General features: G+C 44.9%; 1 protein-coding gene across 7 annotated transcripts in view; it reads right to left on the bottom strand.

Moving 5' to 3' along the window:
• Window positions 1–25,619, bottom strand: part of g2e3 (G2/M-phase specific E3 ubiquitin protein ligase) — a 328,981-nt gene that overhangs the window by 25,695 nt on the left and 277,667 nt on the right. For all 7 annotated transcript variants that reach the window (XM_078233704.1, XM_078233706.1, XM_078233703.1 and 4 more), the window contains one exon: window positions 23,548–23,720. In XM_078233704.1, the coding sequence (XP_078089830.1) occupies window positions 23,548–23,720 (173 nt within the window). The remainder of the gene's footprint in view (window positions 1–23,547; window positions 23,721–25,619) is intronic.

Here is a 25,619-nt window from a genome sequence, read left to right as displayed (position 1 = left end):
TTTGTTTCTTAAAGACTTGATTAGTTGTAAGTATTAGCATTCCAACCATTATTCATGTAAATTGAGTTTGTGTCTTTATATGCTCTGTTTGTGAACAGAATTCCCACTCACCTGAAGAAGGGGCTTAGAGCTCCGAAAGCTTGTGTGGCTTTTGCTACCAAATAAACCTGTTGGACTTTAACCTGGTGTTGTTAAACTGTTCTTCCATTGAGCCAGTGTCTAATCCAATTTACTACCTCCCCGTGTATACCTAGCGACTGAACCTTCCTAACTAACCTCCCATGAGGGACCTTGTCAAAGGCCTTGCTGAAATCCAGGTAGACAACATCCACCGCCTTCCCTTCATCCACTTTCCTGGTAACCTCCTCGAAAAACTCCAATAGATTGGTCAAACATGACCTACCACACACAAAGCCATGTTGACTCTCCCTAATAAGTCCCTGTCTATCCAAATATTTGTAGATCCTAATCCTTATCACACCTTCCAATAACTTGCCCACCACCGACGTCAAACTTACTGGCCTATAATTTCCCGGATTTCTTTTGGAACCTTTTTTAAACAACGGAACAACATGAGCCACCCTCCAATCATCCGGCACCTCCCCCGTGAATACTGACGTTTTAAATATGTCTGCCAGGGCCCCTGCAAGTTCAACACTAGCTTCCCTCAAGGTCCGTGGGAATACCCTGTCCGGTCCTGGGGATTTATCCACTCTGATTTGCCTCAAGGCAGCGAGCACCTCCTCCCCTTTAATCTGTAAAGGTTCCATGCCCTCCCTACCTGTTTGCCCTATTTCCGTAGACTCCATGCCCGTTTCCTCAGTAAATACAGATGCAAAAAAACCATTTAGTATCTCCCCCATCTCTTTTGGTTCCATACACAGTCTACCACTCTCGTCTTCAAGATCCCTCACTATCCTTTTGCTCCTAACATACCTATAGAAGCTCTTTGGATTTTCCTTCACTCTGTCTGCCAAAGCAACCTCATGTCTTCTTTTAGCGCTCCTGATTTCCCTCTTAAGTAGCTTCTTGCACTTTTTATGCTCCTCGAGCATCTGATCTGTTCCTTGCTGCCTGTACATTTCATACAACTCTCTCTTCCTCTTAATCAGTGTTACAATCTCCCTCGAGAACCAAGGTTCCTTATTCCTATTTACTTTGCCTTTAATCCTGACAGGAACATACAAACTCTGCACTCTCAAAATTTCTCCTTTGAAGGCCTCCCACTTTCCATTTACATCCTTACCAGAGAACAGCCTGTGCCAATCCATACTTCCCAGATCCCTTCTCATTTAATCAAATTTGGCCTTTTTCCAGTTCAGAACGTCAACCCGAGGACCAGCTCTATCCTTATCCATGATCAGGTTGAAACTAATGGCATTATGATCACTGGATCCAAAGTGTTCCCTCACACTCACATCCATCACCTGCCCTAACTCATTTCCCAATAGGAGATCCAATATCACATCCTCTCAAGTTGGCACCTCTATATACTGATGTAGAAAATTCTCCTGAACACATTTTACAAACTCTACCCCATCTAAACCTTTAACAGTATGCGAGTCCCAATCTATATGTGGAAAATTAAAATCCCCTACTATCACAACTTTGTGTTTCTTGCAGTTGTCAGCTATCTCTCTGCTGATTTGCTCCTCCAATTCTCGCTGACTATTGGGTGGTCTATAATACAACCCCATTAATGTGGTCATACCTTTCCTGTTTCTCAGCTCCACCCATAGGGGCTCTGTAGACAAGCTCCCTAATCTATCCTGCCTGAGTACCGCTGTAACATTTTCCCTGACCAACAATGTCACCCCCCCACCTTTTATCCCTCTGTCTCTATCCCGCCTGAAACATTGGAACCCTGGAACATTGAGCTGCCAGTCCTGCCCCTCCTGTAGCCAAGTTTCACTAATGGCTATAATGTCTTATTTCCATGTGTCTATCCACGCCTTCAGCTCATCTGCCTTCCCCACAATACTCCTGGCATTGAAATAGACACACCTCAAAAGATTATTTCCACCACACTCTACCCTTCCATTTGCGATTTTGCTTGAACTAACCTGTCTTTTGACCCCTGCTCCACTATCTGCTCTGGCACTCTGGTTCCCATCCCCCTGCCAATCTAGTTTAAACGCTCCCCAATAACACTAGCAAATCTCCCTGCAAGTATGTTGGTCCCCTTGTAGTTTAGGTGTAACCCGTCTCTCTTGTACAGGTCCCACCTGCCCCAGAAGAGGTCCCAATGATCCAAGAATTGGAAACCCTGCCCCCTGCACCAGTTCCTCAGCCACGTGTTCATCCGCCCAAGCATCCTACTCCTGCCCTCACTGGCATGTGGCTCAGGTAGCAATCCTGAGATTACTACCCTCGGGGTCCTGCTTTTTAACTTCCTTCCAAGCTCTTTGTACTCACTCTTTAGGACCTCCTCACTCTTCCTTCCCACGTCATTGGTACCGATGTGTACCACGACATCTGGCTGATCACCTTCCCACTTTGGAACGCTGTGCACGTGATCAGAGACATCGCTGACCTTGGCACCTTGTGATTTATTTTGGTATTTTGCCACAGTCTTGTTGCTATTGAAATTGCAGATGATGCCAAATCGTGTCACATAGCAAGTAGATTGAGTTATATTTTCTGTTTTAAATGTTAAAATAAGCTACTGCCATTTGCATACTAAGGGCTAACCCTAATTGCCAACTTTCTTGAGATCATCCAGGATCCACAACAAAATTGTATGATGTTAATTGGAACTAACTTCAGCTGCCAGAATGCCTATTAGGTTGTGTCAAAAATTCAGAGTGGCTTCCCACTGTTTCCAGTCGGAACGCAATGAATGGCTTTGGGCCCAATGCTCCCAGTGTTCCGATGGTCTTTGGTGTTCCCCAGATGGGCATACAGTAGGCAGCAGTAGGCCCACAACCGAGGGGCCCTTTTGCGCATTTACAAATGGACATTATACAGGTGCCTAAGTGTATGGGATATAGCTATGTGCTTGCTGTTGTATGCTTGTTTTCACGATGGGTAGAAGCCTACCCAACTAAGAGAAATGATGCTGTGGCTGTGGCTAAATATAGCTGAGAGAATACATACCTAGATTTGGTATTCCGGCGATAATGGCCCTCATTTTACGAGAAAAGTAATTAAGGAATTGTTGAAAGCAGTAGAGTGCAAATATCACCTGTCCTGCTCTTATCATCCACAGTCCACGTGCGCGGTAGAAAGGCAGAACAGAATACTAAAGAATAAGCTAGGCAAATTGTGTGACAAAACAGGATTAAAATGGCCCGAGTCCCTACCCCTGGCTCTCATGACCATGCGCTCTAATCCCAGTTGTACCACCTCTCTGTCACCTTATGAGATAGTAATGGGACGCCCCATGCGTTTACCTGTTTCCCCACCCCTTACTGTTGAACAGGTAGATATCCACTCCATGGATGAAGGAAGGTTGGATTCTTGCATAGCATTAACTAACTCCCTCAAAAGTTTGCATTCCCAGGACACCGAGGCACAGAAGAGGGTTACCACTGAAGGATGCCACCCGTACCAGCCGGGAGACTTCGTCTTCGTGAAGCCCTTCCAGAGAAAGCATTGCCTGGAGCCTTGTTGGAAGGGCCTCTGTGGATCCATGCCATAAAGCAAGAAAGCACTGCCCTTGGAAGAAGGAACTTAAATAAGGACATGATATTGTTCAAAATGTGGACTCTTGTATTGTTATTAGTTGTACTATCCTTTGCAGGGGCATGGATTAACAATTCTGTGGTTGAAAGGATGCAGGCTGTCGCTTCACAGGGCAACCAGACCCAATGTTGGATCTGTACTCACCTCTCTGCCACCTCCACCTCATCGGAGATGCACTTTTTGGCCCTCCCTTCAGACTTTGCCTGGTCCACGGATAACATGGTGATCCTTATTCGTCATGCGCCTACTTGGAGGCAACAGCCCACCCGTGTGACCATTAAAAGACTGGCGTGGCTACGTGTTAGAAGAAATTATTCCCGCGGTAGCATTCGGGTGGGAGATTTGCCATTGAGTTCTTGTACCCACCTTGCTGGTTATGACTACCAGGAAGCCTGATTCCGCTTCCGCAATCTATCTGGCCCCATGACATTCTTTTAGGAGTGCAAGGATAATGAGTCGTCATGTATCCCACAGGCCCCCATATCTGAGGTCAACCTCACAATTGGAGTAGGTGTGATTGCCAGCAATCTTACAGCCTCACTGTCGATTGGGCCGGCACCTGCACCATAGGCCACATTGTACCACAGGCCTTTGGGGTCAAGCAACTATGCATCCACTCCCTCCACACCCACCTAAGATTCATGAGGCGTCAGAAATGGTCAGTTCCGAACCCGCTCGTCACCCGTAACACCAGCTTGCTTCCACCAGAAAGTCCGAGCCCTCCTCCCAGGTCTTGGGGTCGCAGAATTAGAAAAGGCCATTATTAATATTTCTGCTACCATGGAACTAATTGAGAATAGAACTGTAGATGCCATTCAGGGCCTGCAGTCGAAGATTCAGTTCCTTTCTAAGCTGGTGCTTCAGAACCGCATTGCCCTTGATCTCTTACTAGCGGCGCAAACGGGAGTTTGTGCGGCTGCCAATGGGACATGATGCTTCTACATCAATGAGGATCATAGGATTGAAACAGATGTGCATACCATCAGGAGCAGGTGCATCTCCTGCACTCAGTTGTTCAGGAAAAGCCCTTTGACTGGTGGGGTTGGCTCCCTAACATTGGTGGGCAGTTTGGAGGCCTTCTCAAGGCACTTCTCAAATACTTTGTTGTGGATATGGCCTTGCTCATTGTCCTGTATGTAGTTATCCAACTTTTCTCTTGTTACATCTGTTCTATTTGCCGCCCTCGTGATCCTATCCACAGCCCAGCTCCCCATCTCCTACTGGCCTACGAATCAGCCGAGGAAGAATTTAGAAAACTAATGCTTTCCATTGGCTTTCTATTGGGGCGGCACAGTGGTTAGCTGCCTCAAGCGCCAGGGACCCAGGTTCAATTCCAGCCTCTGTTTGGAGTTTGCACATTCTCCCCGTGTCTGTGTGGGTTTCCTCCAGGTGCTCCGGTTTCCTCCCTCAGTCCAAAAATGTGCGGGTTAGGTTGATTGGCCATGTTACATTGACCCTTGAGTCAGGGAATTAGCAGGGTAAATACGTGGGGTTATGGGAATAGGGCCTGTGTGGGATTGTGGTCAGTGCAGACTCAATGGGCCGAATGGCCTCCTTCTACACCATAGGGATTCTATGATAATGCGCATTGAGTTCATGGAGGGCCCATCAGGTTGTCGTTAAAGGACAAAAACGGGGGAAGTGTGGAAGTTAGGTTACAAACAACTGTGAAAATTAAAGTTCCATAATTGTCAAAAAACGCTACCAAGTAATGGAAAATGATTATTAGCCAAACAAGGCCTTCAGTAAGGCCAATGCTTACGTCCTCAGGATGAGCGAGTATATCTAAAACCTTGTTCGATAAACACTGCATTCCAGGCTAGGACAACAGGATGAAAACAAAGAACAAGTTACCATGACAATTATCAAATAGCAAGAAATGGGGACAAATTATGCTAATGAAGGATTGGCTTTCTATTGGATTAGAAAAGGCAAAAGACTATGCTGTGATTGGTGGATATGTATGCCAATGAAGGATTTGAAAAAATTGTTCGTTTCTCATTTGCTGTAATTAACTATAACTGCTAAATTTCCTGCATGAATCAATAGAACACCTGGCAATACTTTGCTTGCCTCGTGTTCTCACTTGTGCACAAGTTACTAAAACTTAAAGATTTGAGTACTCTGGGTTTAAGTGTTGTCTGTACCCAAGTCGACTACAGTTTAAGTGTTGTACCCAAAGCCGATGACGGTAGCAATGGAGGAACCTCAGCCCCTGTAACTGTATAACAGATTTAGGTTCTTGTCTATGAGAGCAAAGGACTACAGGGTGGATGAGAGCAAAGCACTATAGGGTAAACTTACCAATGCAGGGAGCCATTCAAGTGGAAGAAAAGTAAGCAACATTGTAGTTAGGTGGATAGATATGGTTCTCTTCAGCCAAGAGGGTAATTCCCAAAGTCTGTGTTGGTCCCAGGGTTAAGGAGAGAGCAACATGGAACGGGAAGTGAAGGATCCCATTGCCATGGTAAAAATGGGTATCAACGACATAGGTAGGAATAGGAAAGTAGTTCTGCTGAGGCTCTATGAGCAGTTAGGGGCTAAATTAGAAAAGAAGAATCGCAAAGCTAATAATCTCTGGATTCTATTGGTACTACAAGCTAATTGGCACAGAATAAATGAGATTAGAGGCTCAAAGGCACCTTCAACAGAAACTTCCAAACCTACAACCACTGTCATCTAGAAGGACAAGGGCAGAAGACACATGGGAACACTACCCACTGGAAGATCCTCTTTCAAGCCACTGACCATCTCAATTTGGAAATATATTGCTGTTCCTTCACTGTTGCTGGGTGAAAATCCTCTAATTCCTTCCCCATCAGCACTGTGGGTGTACTTACACCACATGGATCGCAGTGGTTCAAGTAAACAGCTCTCAGTCATCTTCTGAAGTGCAATCAGGGATGGGCAATAAATGTTGACCTAGCCACAGACCATGAATGAATTAAAAAAATGTTGAAAAAATGTTTTGTGCCTGTCTTCACAAGAGAAGACATAAATCACACCAGAAATAGAGGGTAAGAAATAGAGATAAAGCTCGGCACAACATCGTGGGCCGAAGGGCCTGTTCTGTGCTGTACTGTTCTATGTTTTATGTGACCAAGGGGCTATTAAGAGTGAGGAACTGAAAGTAGCATAGAAAAACAGATGGGAGATTGGTTAATGGACAGGATGCAAAGAGCAGAGTTAAACCAAGCAACTCCAGGTTTGCAGATTCTACCGAGTGGAATGCCAAAGAGATAATTGTTGGTGCCTCAGCGATTTACACCCTATATTAGTGATGTAGACAAAGAGTCTGAAAGTAATGTATGCTGAGAATGCAAAGCTACATGAGAACGTAAGGATGGCACAGTGGTCAGCACTGCTGTCTCATAGCTCCAAGAACCTGGGTTCAATTCTGGCTTTGGATGACTGTGTGCGTAAGTTTCCTCTAGGTGCTCTGGTTTCGTCCCATTGTCCAAAAACCTGCAGGTTAGGTGGATTGGCCATGCTAAATTACCCTTTGTGTCAAGAGATGTGTAGGTTGGATGGATTAGCCATGGGGAATGTGTGGGGTTAAGGGGATAGGGCGGAGGAGAGGGCGTGGATAAGTTACTCAGATGGAAAAGTCAGTGCAGACTCAATGGGCTGAATGGCCTCCTTCTTCACTGTAGGAATTCTATGAGTCTACACAATGAACAGGACAGAAAGTTACTGCAAACAGATATTGACAGGTGAAATGAGCAAGCAACAAGTGTTAATGGAGAATAATGTGGGGAAGTGTGACGTTATTTATTTTGATAATAACAATATACATTTGTAAACATTGATATTCAGAGAAACTTGGATGCAAGGATTACAGAAAGGTAGTATGCAGTTACAGCAAGCATTGTTCAATTTCTCTTCATAAAACAAACCCCTCATCTCTGGAATCCATCTAGTGATGGATTCGCGCGGGAGGTTTAAAAGTAGGCCGCATTATTCAGCGGGCAGCGTCGTTAGCGGGCAGCGGAGTGAGAAGGACGCAGAGTGAGAGCTGAAGGGCTTTGGCTCTAAGGGCTTGGGCGGAAAGGGCGAGGCGGGGTACGTTGAATTCTTAATTACGTTTCTCTGTGTTCCTTGAAATAAGAAGGGAAATTATGAGTGTGAGGCCAGTCTGTTGTTCCCAACAGACCGTGTTAGAGAAATCATAGAAACCCAACAGTGCAGAAAGAGGCCATTCGGCCCATCGAGTCTGCACCGACCACAATCCCACCCAGGTCCTACCTCCATATCCCTACATATTTTACCCGCTAATCCCTCCAACCTACTCATCTCAGGACACTAAGGGGCAATTTTAGCATGGCCAATCAACCTAACCCGCAAATCTTTGGACTGTGGGAGGAAACCGGAGCACCCGGAGGAAACCCACGCAGACACGAGGAGAATGTGCAAACTCCACACAGACAGTGACCCGAGCCGGGAATCGAACCCAGGTCCCTGGAGCTATGAAGCAGCAGTGCTAACCACTGTGCTACCGTGCCGCCCAGGGCAGACAGGACAAATTTACTTTTTCCATTAAATGTTCGTTTAATGGAAAATTTCAACAACAAGATGTGACTGTGGGTGTCTGAAATAGAGGGGTAGATCTTACCAAAAACGTTCTAAGTCCAGGACGGCCATGAAAACAGAAGAGTTTCTGATCCATTTTTGGGCGAGTTCAAATCCAGTATCCTATCGATTCAGCGCACGGAAAAAATGGGCTAAAACATTTCTCGCCTGTATATTACTGTATATTTCTCGTCCTTAAATAATGGATTCTAACAATTTTCTGACAATAGACATTAAACTAACTGGGCTATAGTTTCCTATTTTCTGCTTCCCTCCCTTGTTAAATAAAGGCATTACATTAGCATTTTTCCAGTCCATTGGAACCTTTTCCACATCCAGAGAATTTTGGATTATAACCAATGCATCCACTATCTCTGCTTCAACTTCCTTTAGTACCCGAGGATGAAGGCCATCAGGCCCTGGGGACTTGACTACCTTCAGTCCCGATAGTTTGTTGAGTACTATTTCCCGATTGATGATGATTGTTGAGTTCTTTCCTTTCTAGTTCCTTTGCATTACCTGTTACTATTGGGATGATACTAGTATCCTCCACCATGAAACCTGGGGCAAAATATTGATTTAGCATCTCTGCCATTTCTGTGTTCCCCACTATTAACACCCCAGTCTCATCCTCAAAGGACCAACATTCACTTTAGCTACTCGCTTCCCTTTTATATACTTACAGAAGCTTTTGCTACCCTTTTTCATATTTTGTGCTCGTTTTCTTTTCTTTTAGTAACCCTTTGTTGATATTTATAAGTTTCCCAATGTTCCAGCCTGCCACTGACATTTGCAAGATAGTCTTTGTGTTACTTTTAACTCCCTTGCTTCGCCATGGATGTTTTCTCCTCCCTTACAATCTTTCTTCCTATCTGGAATATATTTTAGGTGGGAGGAATTGAATATCTCCTTAAACAACTGCCACAGCTCATCAACTGTCCTACCTTTTAGTCTTCTTGCCCAGTGCACTGGAGCCAAGTCTCTCCTCATGCCTACGTGATTACTTTTGCTTAGCTCCAAAATGCGAGTATGGGACTCCAGTTATAGAATCCCTACAGCCCACTGAGTCTGTACTCTCTGACAGAATATCTTACTCAGGCCTTCTCCTTTCCCTATCCCTGTAAAGCCACACATTTAACATGTCTAATCTATCTACCTACACATCTTGGGAAACTAAGGGGCAATTTAGCATGGCCAATCCACCTAACCTGCAAATCTTAAGACTGTGGAAGAAATTGGAGCACCCGGAGGAAACCCATGCAGACACAGGGAGACCCTACAAACTCCACACAGATATTCACCCAGAGCCAAAATTGAACCTGCATCCATGGAGCTGTAAGGCAGCAGTGCATAGTACCACACCGCAGTAACGCCCTAAAATGAAAACCAGCCATGATGACCACAACGGTGGTGTGGAGCTGAGTATAACTTCCCGGGTGGTGAGGGGCATAGAGTCATAAAGGTTTACATCATCGAAACAGGCCCTTCAGTCCAACTTGTCCATGTCGCCCTTTTTTATTACCACTAAGCTAGTCCCAATTGCCCTCATTTTGGCCCATATCCCTCTATACCAATCTTATCCATGTAACTGCCTAAATGCTTCTTAAAAGACAAAATTGTACCCGCCTCTACTACAGCCTCTGGCAGCGCGTTCCAGACACTCACCCTGTGTGAAACAATTGCCCCTCTGGACCCTTCTGTATCTCAGCCCTCTCACCTTAAACCTATGCCTTCTAGAGTCACAGAGGTCATACATAGAGATTTACAATATGAAAACAGGCCCTTCGGCCCAACTTGTCCATGTTGCCCAGTTTCTGCTACTAAGCTAGTCCCAATTGCCCATATACCTCTGTACCCATCTTACCCATGTAGCTGTCTAAACGCTTTAGGTTTAGACTCCCCTACCTTTGGGAAAAGATGTTGACTATCTACTTTATCTGTGCCCTTCATTATTTTATAGACCCCTATAAGATCACTCCTAAGCCTCCTATGCTCCGGGGAAAAATGTCCCAGTCTATCCAGCCTCTCCTTACAACTCAAACTATCAAGTCCCGGTAGCATCCTAGTAAATCTTTTCTGTATTCTTTCTAATTTAATAATATATTTTCTATAATAGGGTGACCAGAACTGTACACAGAATTCCAAGTGTGGCCTTACCAGTGTCTTACCAATGAACCTGTACTCCTAGATCTCTTTGTTTTATAACTCTCCCCAATGCCCTACCATTAACTGAGTAAGTCCTGCCCTGGTTTGATCTAAAAAAATGTATCACCTCGCATTTATCTAAATTAAACTCCATCTGCCATTCATCAGCCCACTGGCCCAATTGATCAAGATCCCATTGCAATCCTAGATAACCTTCTTCACTGTCCACTATGCCATCAATCTTGGTGTCATCTGCAAACTTACTAACCGTGCCTCCTAAATTCTCACCCAAATCATTAATATAAATGACAAATACCAGTGGACCCAGCACCGATCCCTGAGGCACAACGCTGGTCACACGCCTCCAGTTTGAAAAACAGCCTTCTACAACCACCCTCTGTTTTCTGTCATCAAGCCAATTTTGTGTCCAATTAGCTACCTCACCCTGGATCCTGTGAGATTTAACCTTATGCAACCTACCATGCGGTACCTTGTCAAAGGCCTTGCGAAAGTCCATGTCGACAACGTCGATTGCACTGCCCTCATCTACCTTCTTGGTTATTCCTTCAAGAAACTCAATCAAATTCATGAGACATGATTTTCCACTCACAAAGCCATGCTGACTGTTCTAATCAGTCATTACCTCTCTAAATGCTTGTCGATCCTGTTTCTCAGAATAGCCAACAACCTACCCACTGTAGGTGTTAAGCTCACCAACTTGTAGTTCCCTGGCTTTTCTCTGCAGCCCTTCTTAAACAAAGGCACAACATTTGCCACCTATCTTCATGAACTACACCTGTGGCTGTCGATGATTCAAACATCTCTGCTAGGGGACCCGCAATTTCCTCCCTAGCCTCCCTCAACATGCTGGAATAAACTTCTTCAGGTCCCAGGGATTCATCTACCTTGATGCGCTTTAAGACTTCCAGACCACCTTCTCTGTAATATGTACATATGTACACTCCTCAAGACAACACTATTTATTTCCCCAAATTCCCTAACATCCATGGCTTTCTCAACAGTAAATAGTGAAGGGAAATATTCATTTAGGATCTCATCCATCTCGTGCGGATCTGCACATAGATGACCTTGTTGCTCCTTAAGCAGCTCTACTCCCTCCCGAATAACTCTTTTGCCCTTTATGTATTTGTAGAAGCTCTTTGGATTCTCCATTGCCTTATCTGCCAAAGCAATCTTGTGTCCCCTTTTTGATTTCTCTCTTAACTCTACTCCTACACCCACTATACTCTTTAAGGGATCCACTTGATCCCAGATGCCTATACATGTCATATGCCTCCTTCTTCTTCCTCACCAGGGCCTCAATATCCCGGGTCATCCAGGGCCCTTCACTCTAAAAGGAATATGCTTACCCTGAACCCTGGTTAACACACTTCTGAAAGCCTGCCACTTACCAGACATCCCTTTGCCTGCCAACAGACTCCCTCAATTGAAAGGTCCTGTCTAACACCATCAAAATTGGGGTCTTGCCCCAATTTATAATTTTAACTTTTGGGCCAGACCTATTATTCGCCATAGCTATCTTAAAACTAATAGAATTATGGTCACTGGTCCCAAAGTGATCCTTCACTAACACTTCTGTTACCTGTCCTTCCTTATTTCCGAAACAGAGGTCAAGTTTTGCCCCCTCTCTAATCAGGCCATAGTACCATAAGATATAGGAGCAGAAATAGGCAATGCAGTCTATCAAGTCTGATCCGCCATTCAATCATGGCTGATATGATTCTCATCCCCATTCTCCTGCCTTCTCCCATAACCCTTGATCCCCTTATTGATCAACAATCTAACTTACTCTGCCTTTAAGACACTCAATGACCTGGCTTTCACAGCCCTCTGGCAATGAGTTCCACAGATTCATCACCCTCTGGCTGAAGAAATTCCTCCTCATTTCAGTTTTAAAGGAGTGTCTCTTCACTCTGAGGTTGTGTCCTTGAGTTCTAGTCTCTCCCATGAGTGGAAACATCCTCTCCACATCCACTCTAGGCCTCTCGTTATTCTGCAAGTTTCAATTAGATCTCTCCTCTAAACTCCATTGAGTATCGACCCAGACTCCCCATATGACAAACCTTTCATTCCTGGGATCATTCTTGTGAACCTCCTCTGGACCACCTCCAAGGCTAGCACATCCTTCCTTAGGTATGCGGCCCAAAACTGCTCACAGTAGTCCAAACGGGGTCTGACCAGAGCCTTATACAGCCTCAGCAGTACATCCCTGCTCTTGTATTCAAGCCCTTTAGAAATGAACGCGAACATTGAATTTGCCTTCCTAACTGCCAACCGAACCAGCATGTTAACCTTGAGAGTCCTGAACGAGGACTCCCAAGTCACTTTGTGCTTCAGATTTCTGAAGCCTTTTCCCATTTAGAAAATAGTCTACGCCTCTATTCTTCCTCCCAAAGTGCATACTCTCATACTTTCCCACATTGTATTCCATCTGCCACTTCTTTGCCCACTCTCCTAGCCTGTCCAAGTCATTCTGCAGCCTCCCCACTTCCTCAGCACCACCAGTCCCCCTACATATCTTTGTATCATCCGCAAATTTAGAAACCACGCCCTCAGTTCCCTCTTCCAGATCATTAATGTATATATAGTGAAAAGTTGTGCTTCCAGCACTGACCCTTGTGGAACACCACCAGTCACTGGCTGCCATCCTGAAAAGGACCCCCTTATCCCCACTCTCTGCCTTCTGTCTGACAGCCAATCTTCTATCCATGCCAATACCTTGCCTCTAACACCATTGGCTCTCAGCTTATTTAGCAGCCTCCTGTAAGGCACTTTGTCAAAGACTTTCTGGAAATCAAAATAAATCATGTCCACTGGCTCTCCTTTGCCTAACTTCTTTGTTACCTCCTCAAAGAATTCCAACAGATTTGTCAGATATGACCTCCCTTCGATGAAGCAATGCTGACCCAGCCCTATTTTACCATGCATTTCCAAGTACTCCAAGTACAGTGGCTTATAATTTCCCATCTTCTGCCTCCCTCCCTTCTTAAACAGGGTGTTATATTAGCCTTTTCCCAGTCCTCTGGGACGCCCTCTGATTCCAGTAATTCCTGAAAGATCACCACCAATTCCTCCCCAATCTCCTCAGCTATCTCCTTCAGAACCTTGGGGTGTAATCCATCCGGTCTGGGTGATTTATCCACCTTCAGACCTTTCAGCTTTCCTCGCACTTTCTCCTTAGTGATGGTCACTACCTCTAGTGCCTGACTCTCGAAGTTCTGGCAGGTTACTGGTGTCTTCCACTGTGAAGACTAATACAAAGTACCCATTCAGATCCTCTGGCATTCCTTTGTCCAGTAAGAAGTTTAACAACACCAGGTTAAAGTCCAACAGGTTTATTTGGTAGCAAAAGCCACACAAGCTTTCGAGGCTCTGAGCCCCTTCTTCAGGTGAGTGGGAATTCTGTTCACAAACAGAACTTATAAGACACAGACTCAATTCCTTTGTCCCCCATTACTACTTCTCCAGCCTCATTTTCCAGTGGCCACTTACATACTGAATGAGAAATTCCTCCTGAATACACTCAACAAATTTTTCTCCATCCAAGCCCCTAATACTGTGGCTGTCCCAGTCAATGTTGAGAAAGTTAAAGTCCCCTACTGTTACCATCCTATTTTTCTTGGTGCTATCTGTAATCACCTTACATATTTGCTCCTCAATTTCCCTGACTATTTGGGGGCCGACAGTACAATCCTATCAAAGTGGCTGTGCAGTGCCCTGGTCATAGATTCCCTACAGTGTATACAGAGATCATTTGACCCATCGAGTCTGCATTGATGCTTCAACAAAGAATCCCACCCAGGCCTTTTCTCGAACTCCACGTATTTACCCCGCTAAGCCCCCTAACCTACACATCTTGGGACACTGAAGGGCAATTTGGCATTACCAATTCACCTAATCTGAATATCTTTGGGTTGTGGGAGAAATACCCACGCAGACACGGGGAGAAAGTACAAACTCCACAGACACAGCCACCTAAGGCCAGAATTGAACCCGGGTCCTTGGCGCTGAGTCGGCAGTGCTAACCACTTTTTCTAGTTTCTCGCCCTCAAACTAAATTTAGAATTCTACCATGCTATGATCACTCTCCTCCAGAGAATGCTTAACAATGAGGTCATTAGTTAATCTCTGCTTGTTACACAATACCAAATTCGAAATAGCAAGCTCCGTGTTGGTTCCACAAAATATTGCTCAAACAAACAATCTCTAATACATTCAATTAACTCTCCCTCGAGGTTACCTTTGCCACTTTGATTAATCCAGTCTATGTGGATATTAAAATCACCCATTATTATTGCTATACCTTTCTTACAAGCACCCAGTATTTCCTGGTTTATATTGTGCCCCACTGCAGAACTACTGTTTGGGGACCTTTAGATTAATTCCACCAGGGACTTCTTTCCTTTGCTATTTCTTATTTCTATCTACACTGATTCCACATTTTGATCTCCAGTACTTATGTAATTTCTCACCACAGCACTGATCCCTTCCTTCACTAGTAAAGCAAGACCACCTCCTTTTCCTTTCTGTCTATCCTTCCGAAATACGGAAAACCATTCCCAGTCCTGGTGTCCTTGTAACCATGTCTCAATAATCACCACCAAATCATACCACTTTGTCTCCATTTGAGCTGTTAACTCATTTATTTTAGTCATAGAGTTCTACAGTGCAGAAAAGGCCCTTCGGCCCATCACGTCTGCACCGACGATAACTACCACTAAAGTTCTGTGAATCCCATTTTCCAGCACTTGTTCCATATTCCTGAATGTTATGATATTTCAAGTGCTTGTGCAAATACTTTTTAAAGGTTGTAAGGTTTCCAGCCTCCACTACTTTCCCAGGCAGCGCATTCCAGATTCTCACCAGACTCTGAGTAAAATAACATTTTCTCAAATCCCCTCTGAATCTCCTGCTCCTTACCCTAAAACCATGCCCCTCTCATGGTTGACCCCTCAACCAAGGGGAACAGCTGCTTCCTATTCACTCTGTCCATACCCCTCATAATCGTATGTACCTCAATCATGTCGGCCCCACCCCCTCTCAGCCTTCTCTGTTCTAAAGAAAACAACACCAGGTTAAAGTCCATCTCTGCGTCAGCGGCGAGACTGATGGGGTTGTGAGACTTCTTACTGTGTTTACCCCCAGTCCAACGCCGGCATCTCTACATCATGACTAAAGAAAACAATCCAAGCCTATACAGTCTCTCCTTATAGCTCAAGTGCTCCATTCCAAGCAACATCCCGGTGAGCCTCCTCTGTACCCCACTCATGCTATTACATTCTTCCTATCGTGAAGTGACCAGAACTACACACAGTCCTCCAGCTATGGCCCAACCAATGTTCTGTACAGCACCAACATTACCTCCTTAGTCTTATACACTATGCCACGACTGATAAAAGCAAATGTTCCAAATGCTTTGTGCATTCAGACACAAAGCCTTTAAGTTTGTTCTATTATCAATTTTCCCTACTCTTGTATAAATCCTTGTTGCAAAATGACGTTCACACGTTCTGTCCCTTCCTATTATTTTCTGGTAATAATCCTCATCACTAACCTGCATCTCTACTTTCTTCTTCAATTTTGATTTTCCAATTTTCCATGCAACTGAACCCCCCCCGGGAGAACTATATCTATCTATAACCCTAGTTATACGATTCGCCAGGACTCTAGTACCAGCATGATTCAGGTGAAGAATGTCCCATCGGAACAGCTCTCTCCTTCCCCAGTAGTGGTTCCAATGTCCCTGAATTCGAACTCATTTCTCCCACATCAACCTTTGAGCCACACATTTAGCTCTTCAATCTTATTGACCCTTATTGAGTATACTGAAGATGGAGATCAACAGATTTTTTAGAAATCTCACAGGGAATGAAGGGAGATGAGAAACAAGAAAGGAAGTGGTGTTTAGGTAAACGTTCAGTGATGACTGTATTATGCAGGCTCAAAGGACTGAAAAATTTACACCTGCTCCCTATTCCTCATATTATTTGGGGTAAGCCATGATGTGGAGATGCCAGCATTAGTCTGGGGTGGGCACAGTAAGAAGTCTCACAACACCAGGTTCAAGTCCAACAGGTTTATTTGGAATCACGTTCTCCAAGGCGGCCTCCAAGACACACGACAACGCAGAATCGCCAAGCAGAAACTGATAGCCAAGTTCCGCATGCATGAGGACGGCCACAACTGGGATCTTGTGTCCACGTCACACCATGTGTAACTGTCACCATTAGGCCTGGGTTTGCAAACTCCTACTCACTGTCTTGACTTGAGACAACTCACACCTCTTTAACCTGTGATTATCTCTCTCTTCACTCGCACTGTCTGTACCTGTAAAGAATTGATTACCTGTAAAGACTCGCATTCCAACTACGAACTTGCAATTGTGTCCCGTGTTTGTGAACCCACATCTCCATTCACCTGATGAAGGAACAGCGCTCCGAAATCGAACCCAATGGGACAACCAACGAACCGGAACAGCTGACAGAGAGATCTGCGGTGCAGCAACCGAAGAGGAAAGAGTCGAAAGAGCCGCTGCCCTCAACTCGACATGCATGCTCAAGCTGTCAGGAGATGTATCAATGCCAGATTCATCAGCTGCACTCACAAGACAGCCCCGAAACATCACCCAAGCACAACGCAATGCCAACCGCAACATTGTCATCAAACCAGCAGACAAAGAAGGGGCCACCATCATCCTGAACAGAACGGATTACTGCAAAGTGTACCGACAACTGAACAACCAGGAACACTACAGACAGTTACCTGCAGATCCGACTAAAGAACACATCCACCAACTCAACAGATTGATCAAGACCATTGATCCGAACCTTCAGAGCACTCTCCGTGCTCTCATCCCACGTACTCCCCGCATTGGAGGTCCCTACTACCTCCTGAAGATAACAAGGCCAACACACCCGGCCATCCTATCGTATCAGGCAATGGGATCCTGTGTGAGAATCTCTCTGGCTACGTCGAGGGCATCTGAAACCCATCGTACAAGGAACCCCCAGCTTCTGTTGCGACACTACAGACTTCTTACAGAAACTCAGCACCCATGGACCAGTTGAATCAGGAACACTCCTCGTCACAATGGACGTCTCGGCACTCTACACCAGCATCCCCCATGACGACGCCATTACTGCAACAGCCTCAGTACTCAACATTGACAACTGCCAATCTCCAGATACAATGTTACAACTCATCCATTTCATCCTGAACCAGTGTCTTCACCTTCGACCACCAGCTCTTCATCCAGACACACGGAACAGCCATGGGGACCAGATTCGCACCTCAATGCGCCAACATCTTCATGCACAAGTTCAAACAAGGCCTCTTTATTGCACAGGACCTTCAACTGACACTATACACTAGATACATCGATAACATTTTCTTCCTTTGGACTCACGGCGAAGAATCACTGAAACAATTACATTATGACATCAACAAGTTCCATTCCACCATCAGACTAATCATGGACTACTCTCCAGAACCGGTTGCATTCTTGGGGCCTGATTTTACCAAAACTTCGTCGCGGTAAAGTTGGGCGTCAGGCCTGTACCGCGATCTGCACCCGATTCCGAGCAGATCACGGCTTTACCGACACCTGATCCGGGTGTGGGTCTGGCCCACGCCCAAATCGGGCGGCCCGACGATTTAAATGCATCAGCATGCATTTAAATCGACTTAATGAACCGTGCGCCCAACTCTACTGCCAAATCCCACTTTACCGTCTTCTGGCCCGATCCGGATCCGCGCTTTTAACGACCTGGTAAATAAAAGTCTGAAATCGTCGCTGCAGCTTCCGAAGAGCGGGGTCAGAGCCTGCAACGGCTCTCTGACCCAGGTCATCCTCTGTTTGGGGGGGGGGGTTCCGCTGCCAGCCTGCGGCTGATCCGCGGGGAGGGAGGGGGCGTGGGGGTCCGCCGCCACTCTGCGGGCGATCCCTCTTCCCCACCGGAGGAACAAATCCCTCCTGCTGGAGTGGACGTGCGGCCATGCCATCCCACAAAACCTTCAGGATGAAGCGATTCCTCGCTAAGAAGATGAAGCAGAATCGGCCGATTCCACAGTGGATCCGCATGAAAACCAGCTACAAGATCAGTACAAGTCCAAGAGGAGACACTGGAGAAGGACCAAGCTGGGCCTGTAAAGGGATACACCATCACTGGTACACTACTAGCCACAGATTACTCTTCCCTGCAGGGGCAAGAGAGTGGGAGAGATGGCTGTGGCTGGTGGTGTACCAGTTATGGTGTATCCCTTTACAGGCTGATCTTGTAACCGGTTTTCATGCGGATCCACTGTGGAATCGGCCGGTTTTGCTTCATCTTCTTAGCGGGGAATCGCTTCATCCTGAAGGTTTTGTGGGATGGCATGGCCGCACGTCCACTCCGGCAGGAGGGATTTGTTCCTCTGGTGGGGAGGAGGGATCGCCCGCAGAGTGGCAGCGGACCCCCCCCCCCGACCGGCCGCAGACTGCCAGCGGTGCCCCCCCCCGACCTGAGGATGATTGTCAGAGAGCCGCTCTCCCCACTTGCTGCTTTTTTTTTCTTTCGCGCCCGGGCGCTCTGTCAGATTTTTTTCGAACTGCGCATGCGCAGTTCAGAGCTCCGATCGGTCCGCCAGCGCTAAGCCCCGCCCACAGCGCGAATCGGACCGGAGCCGGCAAAACGCGTATGGGGGTGCGCTGGAAAGACGATTCCAGGCGCGGATCTATTTGACGCCCAGATTCGGTACTTAGACTCAAAATGGTAAAATCAGGCCCTTGGACACACACATCTCCATCAAGGATGGTCACCTCTGCACTTCACTCTACTGCAAGCCAACGGATAACCTCGCGATCCTCCACTTCTCCAGCTTCCACCCTAAACACGTTAAAGAAACCATCCCCTACGGACAAGCCCTCCATATACACAGGATCTGCTCAGATAAGGAGGAACTCAATAGACACCTACAGATGCTGAAAGACGCCCTTGTAAGAACGGGATATGGCACTTGACTCATCAATCGACAGTTCCGACGCGCCACAGCGAAAAACCGCACCGACCTCCTCAAAAGACAAACATGGGATACAACCGACAGAGTACCCTTCGTCATCCAGTACTGCCCCGGAGCGGAGAAACTACGACATCTTCTTTGGAGTCTTCAACATGTCATCGATGAAGACTAACATCTCGCCAAGGCCACTCCCACACCCTCACTATTTGCCTTTAAACAACCGCGCAACCTTAGCAAACTACCCAGACTTCAGGAGAACAGCGACCACAACACCACACAAGCCTGCCACGGCAACCTCTGCAAGACGTGCCAATCATCGACATGGATACCACCATCACACGTGGGAACACCACCCACCAGGTACATGATACATACTCATGCGAAAGGATGTCCCGTGGCATGGTACATCGGCAAGACCGTGCAGACGCTACGACAATGGATGAACGGACACCATGCGACAATCACCAGGCAGGAGTGTTCTCCTCCAGTCGGAGAACACTTCAGCAGTCAAGGGCATTCAGCCTTCGATCTTCAGGTAAGCATTCTCCAAGGTAGCCTCCAGGACACACGACAATGCAGAATCGCTGAGCAGAAACTGATAGCAAAATTCCGCACGCATGCGGACTGCCTCAACCGGGATCTTGGGTTCATGTCACACTAGATATAACTCCCACCATTAGGCCTGGGCTTGCAAAATCCTACTCACTGTCCTGGTGGAGACAATTCACACCTCTTTAACCTGTGATTATCCCTCTCTCCACTTGCACTGTCTGTACCTGTAAAGACTTGATTACTGTAAAGAGTCGCATTCCAACCATTATCTTGCAATTGTGTCTCCGTCTATATATGCCGTGTTTGTGAACCCACCTCTCCACACACCTGATGAAGGAGCAGCGCTCCGAAAGCTCATTATTCTAAATAAACCTGTTGGATTTTAACCTGGCGTTGTGAGACTTCTTACTATTTGGGGAAAGGTGAGACGATGTTCAAACTTGTTCGGTGAGAATTCTATATATATATTATAGAGAGGTTGTGACTGAATTATATTGGGTTCAGAGGAGATTTATGAACCATCACACAAGCAAGATAAAGTCAACGTTCTGTCACTAAGGAGATTTTGTTGTGCTTTGACTCCAGAAAATTCTGGAAGAATTCAATCAAGCCTGGCGGCACATATGGAGGTCACGACTGTCTGAAAGCAGAAGAGCAGCATGTGTCCATAGCAAAAAAAGGTTCAGCGCTGTCTGAACGCAAAAACATGAGAACATACAGGCTGACAGCTTGTGGAGGGGGTGGGTCGGAATTCAACATGGAGGACAGTGTTCATGGTTTGAAGCTTTTGAACTCAATATTACGTCAACACTTCACCCACATCCTTCCTGTAATGTGGTCACCAGATTAAATTATTTTGCTTTCAGACAGTGCTGGCATTTATTGTGCTATTCAAACCTACTCTGGACCAAACTTTTTGTCTTGAATACTACCATCACCACTTTGTCTGGTGTTCAATTACATCTTTGTCATTGAATCTCTCTTGACCTCTAACCTATTCTGACCTTCTATCTTGTTCCACTCTCCCCTTTTCAACAGCATAAAATCCATTGCATTTCAACTTTTCAACTCTCTCCAGTTACAAAAGGAGTCATATTGGATTCAAAACATTAACGCTGTTTTTCTCTCAACAGATACTGCCAGACTTGCTGAGTTTTTCCAGCATTTTCAGTTCTTGTTCAGATTTCCAGCATCTGCAGTATTTTGCTTTTATTTTGGATTCCCCGGCTGTTGTCCACAATATCAAGTTCAACTTTGCTTTCAACTGTAATTTCTCATAGTTACAACATATGCAATTGTCTCATGAGATTGGTAAAATTAGAATCTTTCACCAGTTCTTTCTTGAAATCATCAATCATTTTCTGGCTATAAACTCGTCAATTAGCCATCTACACAGGAAAACTTCTTCAACCCTCTGGAGTTAAAATGTCTATTTAAAGTATAAACATGAAAGACCCACATGTTCACTACCTGTTTGGTCCACCACTCATAAATTGGAAAGCATCATGATAAAAACTAAATGCAAAGTAGTTTGGACCCAGAGTTCCTTCTGATTAGATACATTTGCACAGAAAGCAGCAATTATTCACACATTTGAATGGAAGCTGCCACACAAGACGTCCAATACTGGAGAAAATATGATTTGAGATATAATGATTCTCAGACATCCTTCTTCTCAGATTTCTACCCAATTTCACTGCCTCTCTGGGAGTTCTGCAGACCTTTCAGCAGTGTTAGAGCAGAAGACTGGGGGTAACACCAAGATAAGTTAATTTCCTGCAGCATAATCAAGTGTAATATTACTCATGATATTCCATAAGAATCAAATGAAATAGGAAGAGTGGATCATTCAGCCCATTGATCTTGCTTCATCATTCAATAAGATCACAGCTAATTTGATTGTGCAACAACACCGAGTTGTTGAAACAGTCCTAATTAGAGCGACACTTGGAGAGAATTCCCAGGAGGGATCTTTGAAGGTGAAGACTGGAATCGCTATGAGTTTCAATGAGATTGGTTGTTTCAGTGTTTGCTGGTGTCTGGCCAGGTTGTTGAGAAATCTCTGGAATCTGTCTTGGTCACATCCATCATTTATGGGCAGTACAGTTAATCTGTTAATTCACAAGTACCTTGTATTAACCTCTTATAATTTTCAATTGTTTTATCTTTCTGTCCTCGTAAAGTAAAGTTTGTTTCCATTTGTTCAAAACTCGTGCTTTATTCCCTTAAGTGTCTTGAATCTCAAAGTGCGTCTATTTTAAACAAAATGTTATTGGTCTCTAACTGGATTGCCCCAAAAAACTTGGATTTGCAGTCTTGGACCTTCAAACACAATTTCCCTTGCACAAGCTTAACATACAGTGGCTATCTAAAACAAAATGAATGCATGCAGCACTAAGCCAAGAATCACAGGGACAACAGATACAGCAAGTCTGTCCAAAGCTAGCAGGTTAATCCACGATTGCAAGCACTCAACTGAAGTTGACAGAAAGGAAACCTTCCGCCAGATGATGTCCAACTCCCAGATGAAAAAAAAACCACATTTGAATGTGAAGAATGATGAACGGAAGAGGCTGGATTTTCGTTTCCACAAGAACAAACAGCACAAATAAGATTGTATGAGAAATAGTGGTAAGGTCTTTCACGGTCAATTCAAACATACAATGTTTTTAAAAATGCACTCAAAAGGAACCATTTCCAATTGGGCAATTAGCTCTTTTTGCTTAGAATTATAAAATCCCTACAGTGCAGGAGGCCATTGGGCCCATCGAGTATGCACCAACTCTCCAACAAAGCATTTTACCCAGGCCTACCCCCATGCATTTACCCTGCTAATCTCCCATACACATCTTTGGACACTAAGGGGCAATTTGGCAATTTAGCATGGCCAATCCACTTAACCTGCACATCTTTAGACTGTGGAAGGAAACAGGAGCACCCGGAGGAAACCCATGCAGACATGGGGAAAACATGCAAACTCCACACAGTCACCCAAGTCCAGAACTGAACCCAGGCACTATGAGGCAGTAGTGCTAGCCACTGTGCTTGATGCATAAAAGAGTGTCATGAATCCACGTCTTATAAAAAATAATTTCCAATGACAAATATAAAAACACAGAATGGAGCTTACAAGTTCCACTTGCTAAAGCTTCTTCAACGGCACCTCCCAAATCAGTGATCTCAACTGCCTAGGACAAGAGCTGCAGGTCCATGGGAACACCACCAACATCCAAGTCTCACACTATCCTGATATGGAACCACATTGTCATTCCTTCATTGTCACTGGGTCAAAATCCTGGAACCCCCTACTTAACAGTGCCAGGGTAACACTTTCACTACGTGGACTGCTGTGGTTGAAAAAAATGGCTCACCATACCTTCTAAAGGCTAATTAGGGCAGGCAATAAATGCCAGTTTTGCCAGTGATGCACACATCCGATGAATGAAAATAATTAAATATTAAATGCAAAATTTGCAAAAAACAAATGACATTGACCAAAGGTAAAATATTTACACAAGCAGTTGCAGTGATTAAAGTAGACAGACACACTTTGTACAAGGACAATATATAAAGGCAAACCTTTCAAAAGGAGAACGAACTCGACTGATCACATGGAATATCAACACATCCTTCACCAACATTTCTTTATCATCCAGTGACCATACTGGTCTTAAGCATCCAGCGATGGAAAGGTAGTCAGCGTTTTCACTGACCGCTAATTTCAACTCTTCCAAGGTTGAGGATTCTTTTACCTGAAATAGATGGTCATATGTTATAATTAAAACATACACTGGGGATTCCAGAAAAAGTGTTGACACCCCCTCCCCTTGGGGGTGATGCAGCCTGCTCTGCCATTCAAAAAATCAGGTTTTATCTTCTATGTAAGCTCTACTTTCCTACCTATCCCCATATTTCTTGATTATTTCAGTGTCAAAAAATCTCTGCCATGAATATACTTTATCACTGTTGGTCCAAGTTACTCTGGAGTTCACATAGAATCACAGAGTCCTACAGTGCAGAAGGAGGCCGTTCGGCCCACTGAGTCTGCACCGACCACAATCCCACACAGGCCCTAACCCCAGAACCACGTGCATTACCCTAGCTAGTCCCCCTGACACTAAAGGCCAATCCACCTAATCCGCACATCTTTGGACTGTGGGAGGAAACTGGAGCACACGGAGGAAACCCATGCAGACACGGGGAGAACAAGATTCACAAACTTCTGGGTGAAGAAATTTTTCATCTCAGTTCTAAATTATCTATGATCCCTAGTTCTTTACTCTCTCTGCTCAGAAGAAAATAGCCTCTGAACATCTACCCAGTCAAGTCTCTTAAAAACTAAATAATTTGATTACCTTTCAACTGGAAAATCTATGTCCATTCTGCTCAATCTCTCTTCTGAACTGAGGAATCATTCTACTGAATCTACAATGCACCACTTCAAAAGGCAAAAATATCCCTCCTTAGGTCATGAGATCAAAACTCTACAGAGAACTTCCAGTGAGGTATCATCAAAGCCCCAAATAATTGCATCACTATTATATATAAATTACCTTGCAAGAAAGACTAGTATAAATTTGCTTTCTTAATTGCTTGGTAAACTTGCATGTTAACTTTGCGATTCATGTACAAAGATTCCCAAATTCATCTGCCCACCAACATTTGCTAGTTTCTCACATTTTTCCTCCCCTTTCTTGCACAACAGGTTCACATTTGCAACCTTACAATTAAAATGAACCATTCCCGAATCTAGGGAGTTCTGGGAGATCAAAACCAATGCATCTCCTCTCCCTGTGGTTATCTCTTAAAACCCTAGGACATGTCTACCAGATCCAATGGGATTTGAAGGTTTTAGTCTCATTAAATTCTCCAGTTTTTTTTTCTTTATGAATATTATTTCAAGCTCTTCACTAGTGATTCGTAAGATAAGATTCCCAAAACGGAATAGTGTCTTCACTGCAGACCAACCAAATGATTTGCATGGCTTTATGAACAAAAAAAGCAGAGCTGACACTGAGTTCAAATTTACCCATGATTCAATATTATTTTATAGCCATATCGACTTGCTCAACTGTCTTGAATTTTATCATTTTTTTGTACATCAACTACTAGTTTCTCAACTCCTTTTAAACTTTTCTTGTTCAATGTATATTTTCACGCACTTTTCTTATCAAGATGGTGCCACAGAGGAGTCATAGAGTCATGGGGGTCTGCAACATAGAAAAAGGCCCTTTGGTCCAAATTGCTCACGCCGCCCAGTTTTTACCACTGAGCTAGTCTCAATTGCCCGCATTTGGCCCATATCCCTCTATACTCATCTTACCCATATAACTGTCTAAATGCTTTTTAAAAGACAAAATTGTACCCGCCTCTACTACTGCCTCTGGCAGCTTGTTCCAGACACTCACCACCCTCTGTGTGAAAAAATTGCCTCTCTGGACACTTTTGTATCTCTCCCCTCTCACCTTAAACCTATGCCCTTTAGTTTTAGACTCCTCTACCTTTGGAAAAAGATGCTGACTATCTACTTTATCTATGCCCCTCATTATTATAGACCTCTATAAGATCACCGCTAAGCCTCCTACCCTCCAGAGAAAAAAGTCCCAGTCTATCCAGCCTCTCCTTATAACTCAAACCATCAAGTCCCAGAC

This window comes from Mustelus asterias, chromosome 18, assembly GCF_964213995.1.
Source record: "Mustelus asterias chromosome 18, sMusAst1.hap1.1, whole genome shotgun sequence".
NCBI classification, from domain to species: Eukaryota; Metazoa; Chordata; class Chondrichthyes; order Carcharhiniformes; family Triakidae; genus Mustelus; species Mustelus asterias.
This window is presented reverse-complemented; position numbering and strand designations above follow the sequence as displayed.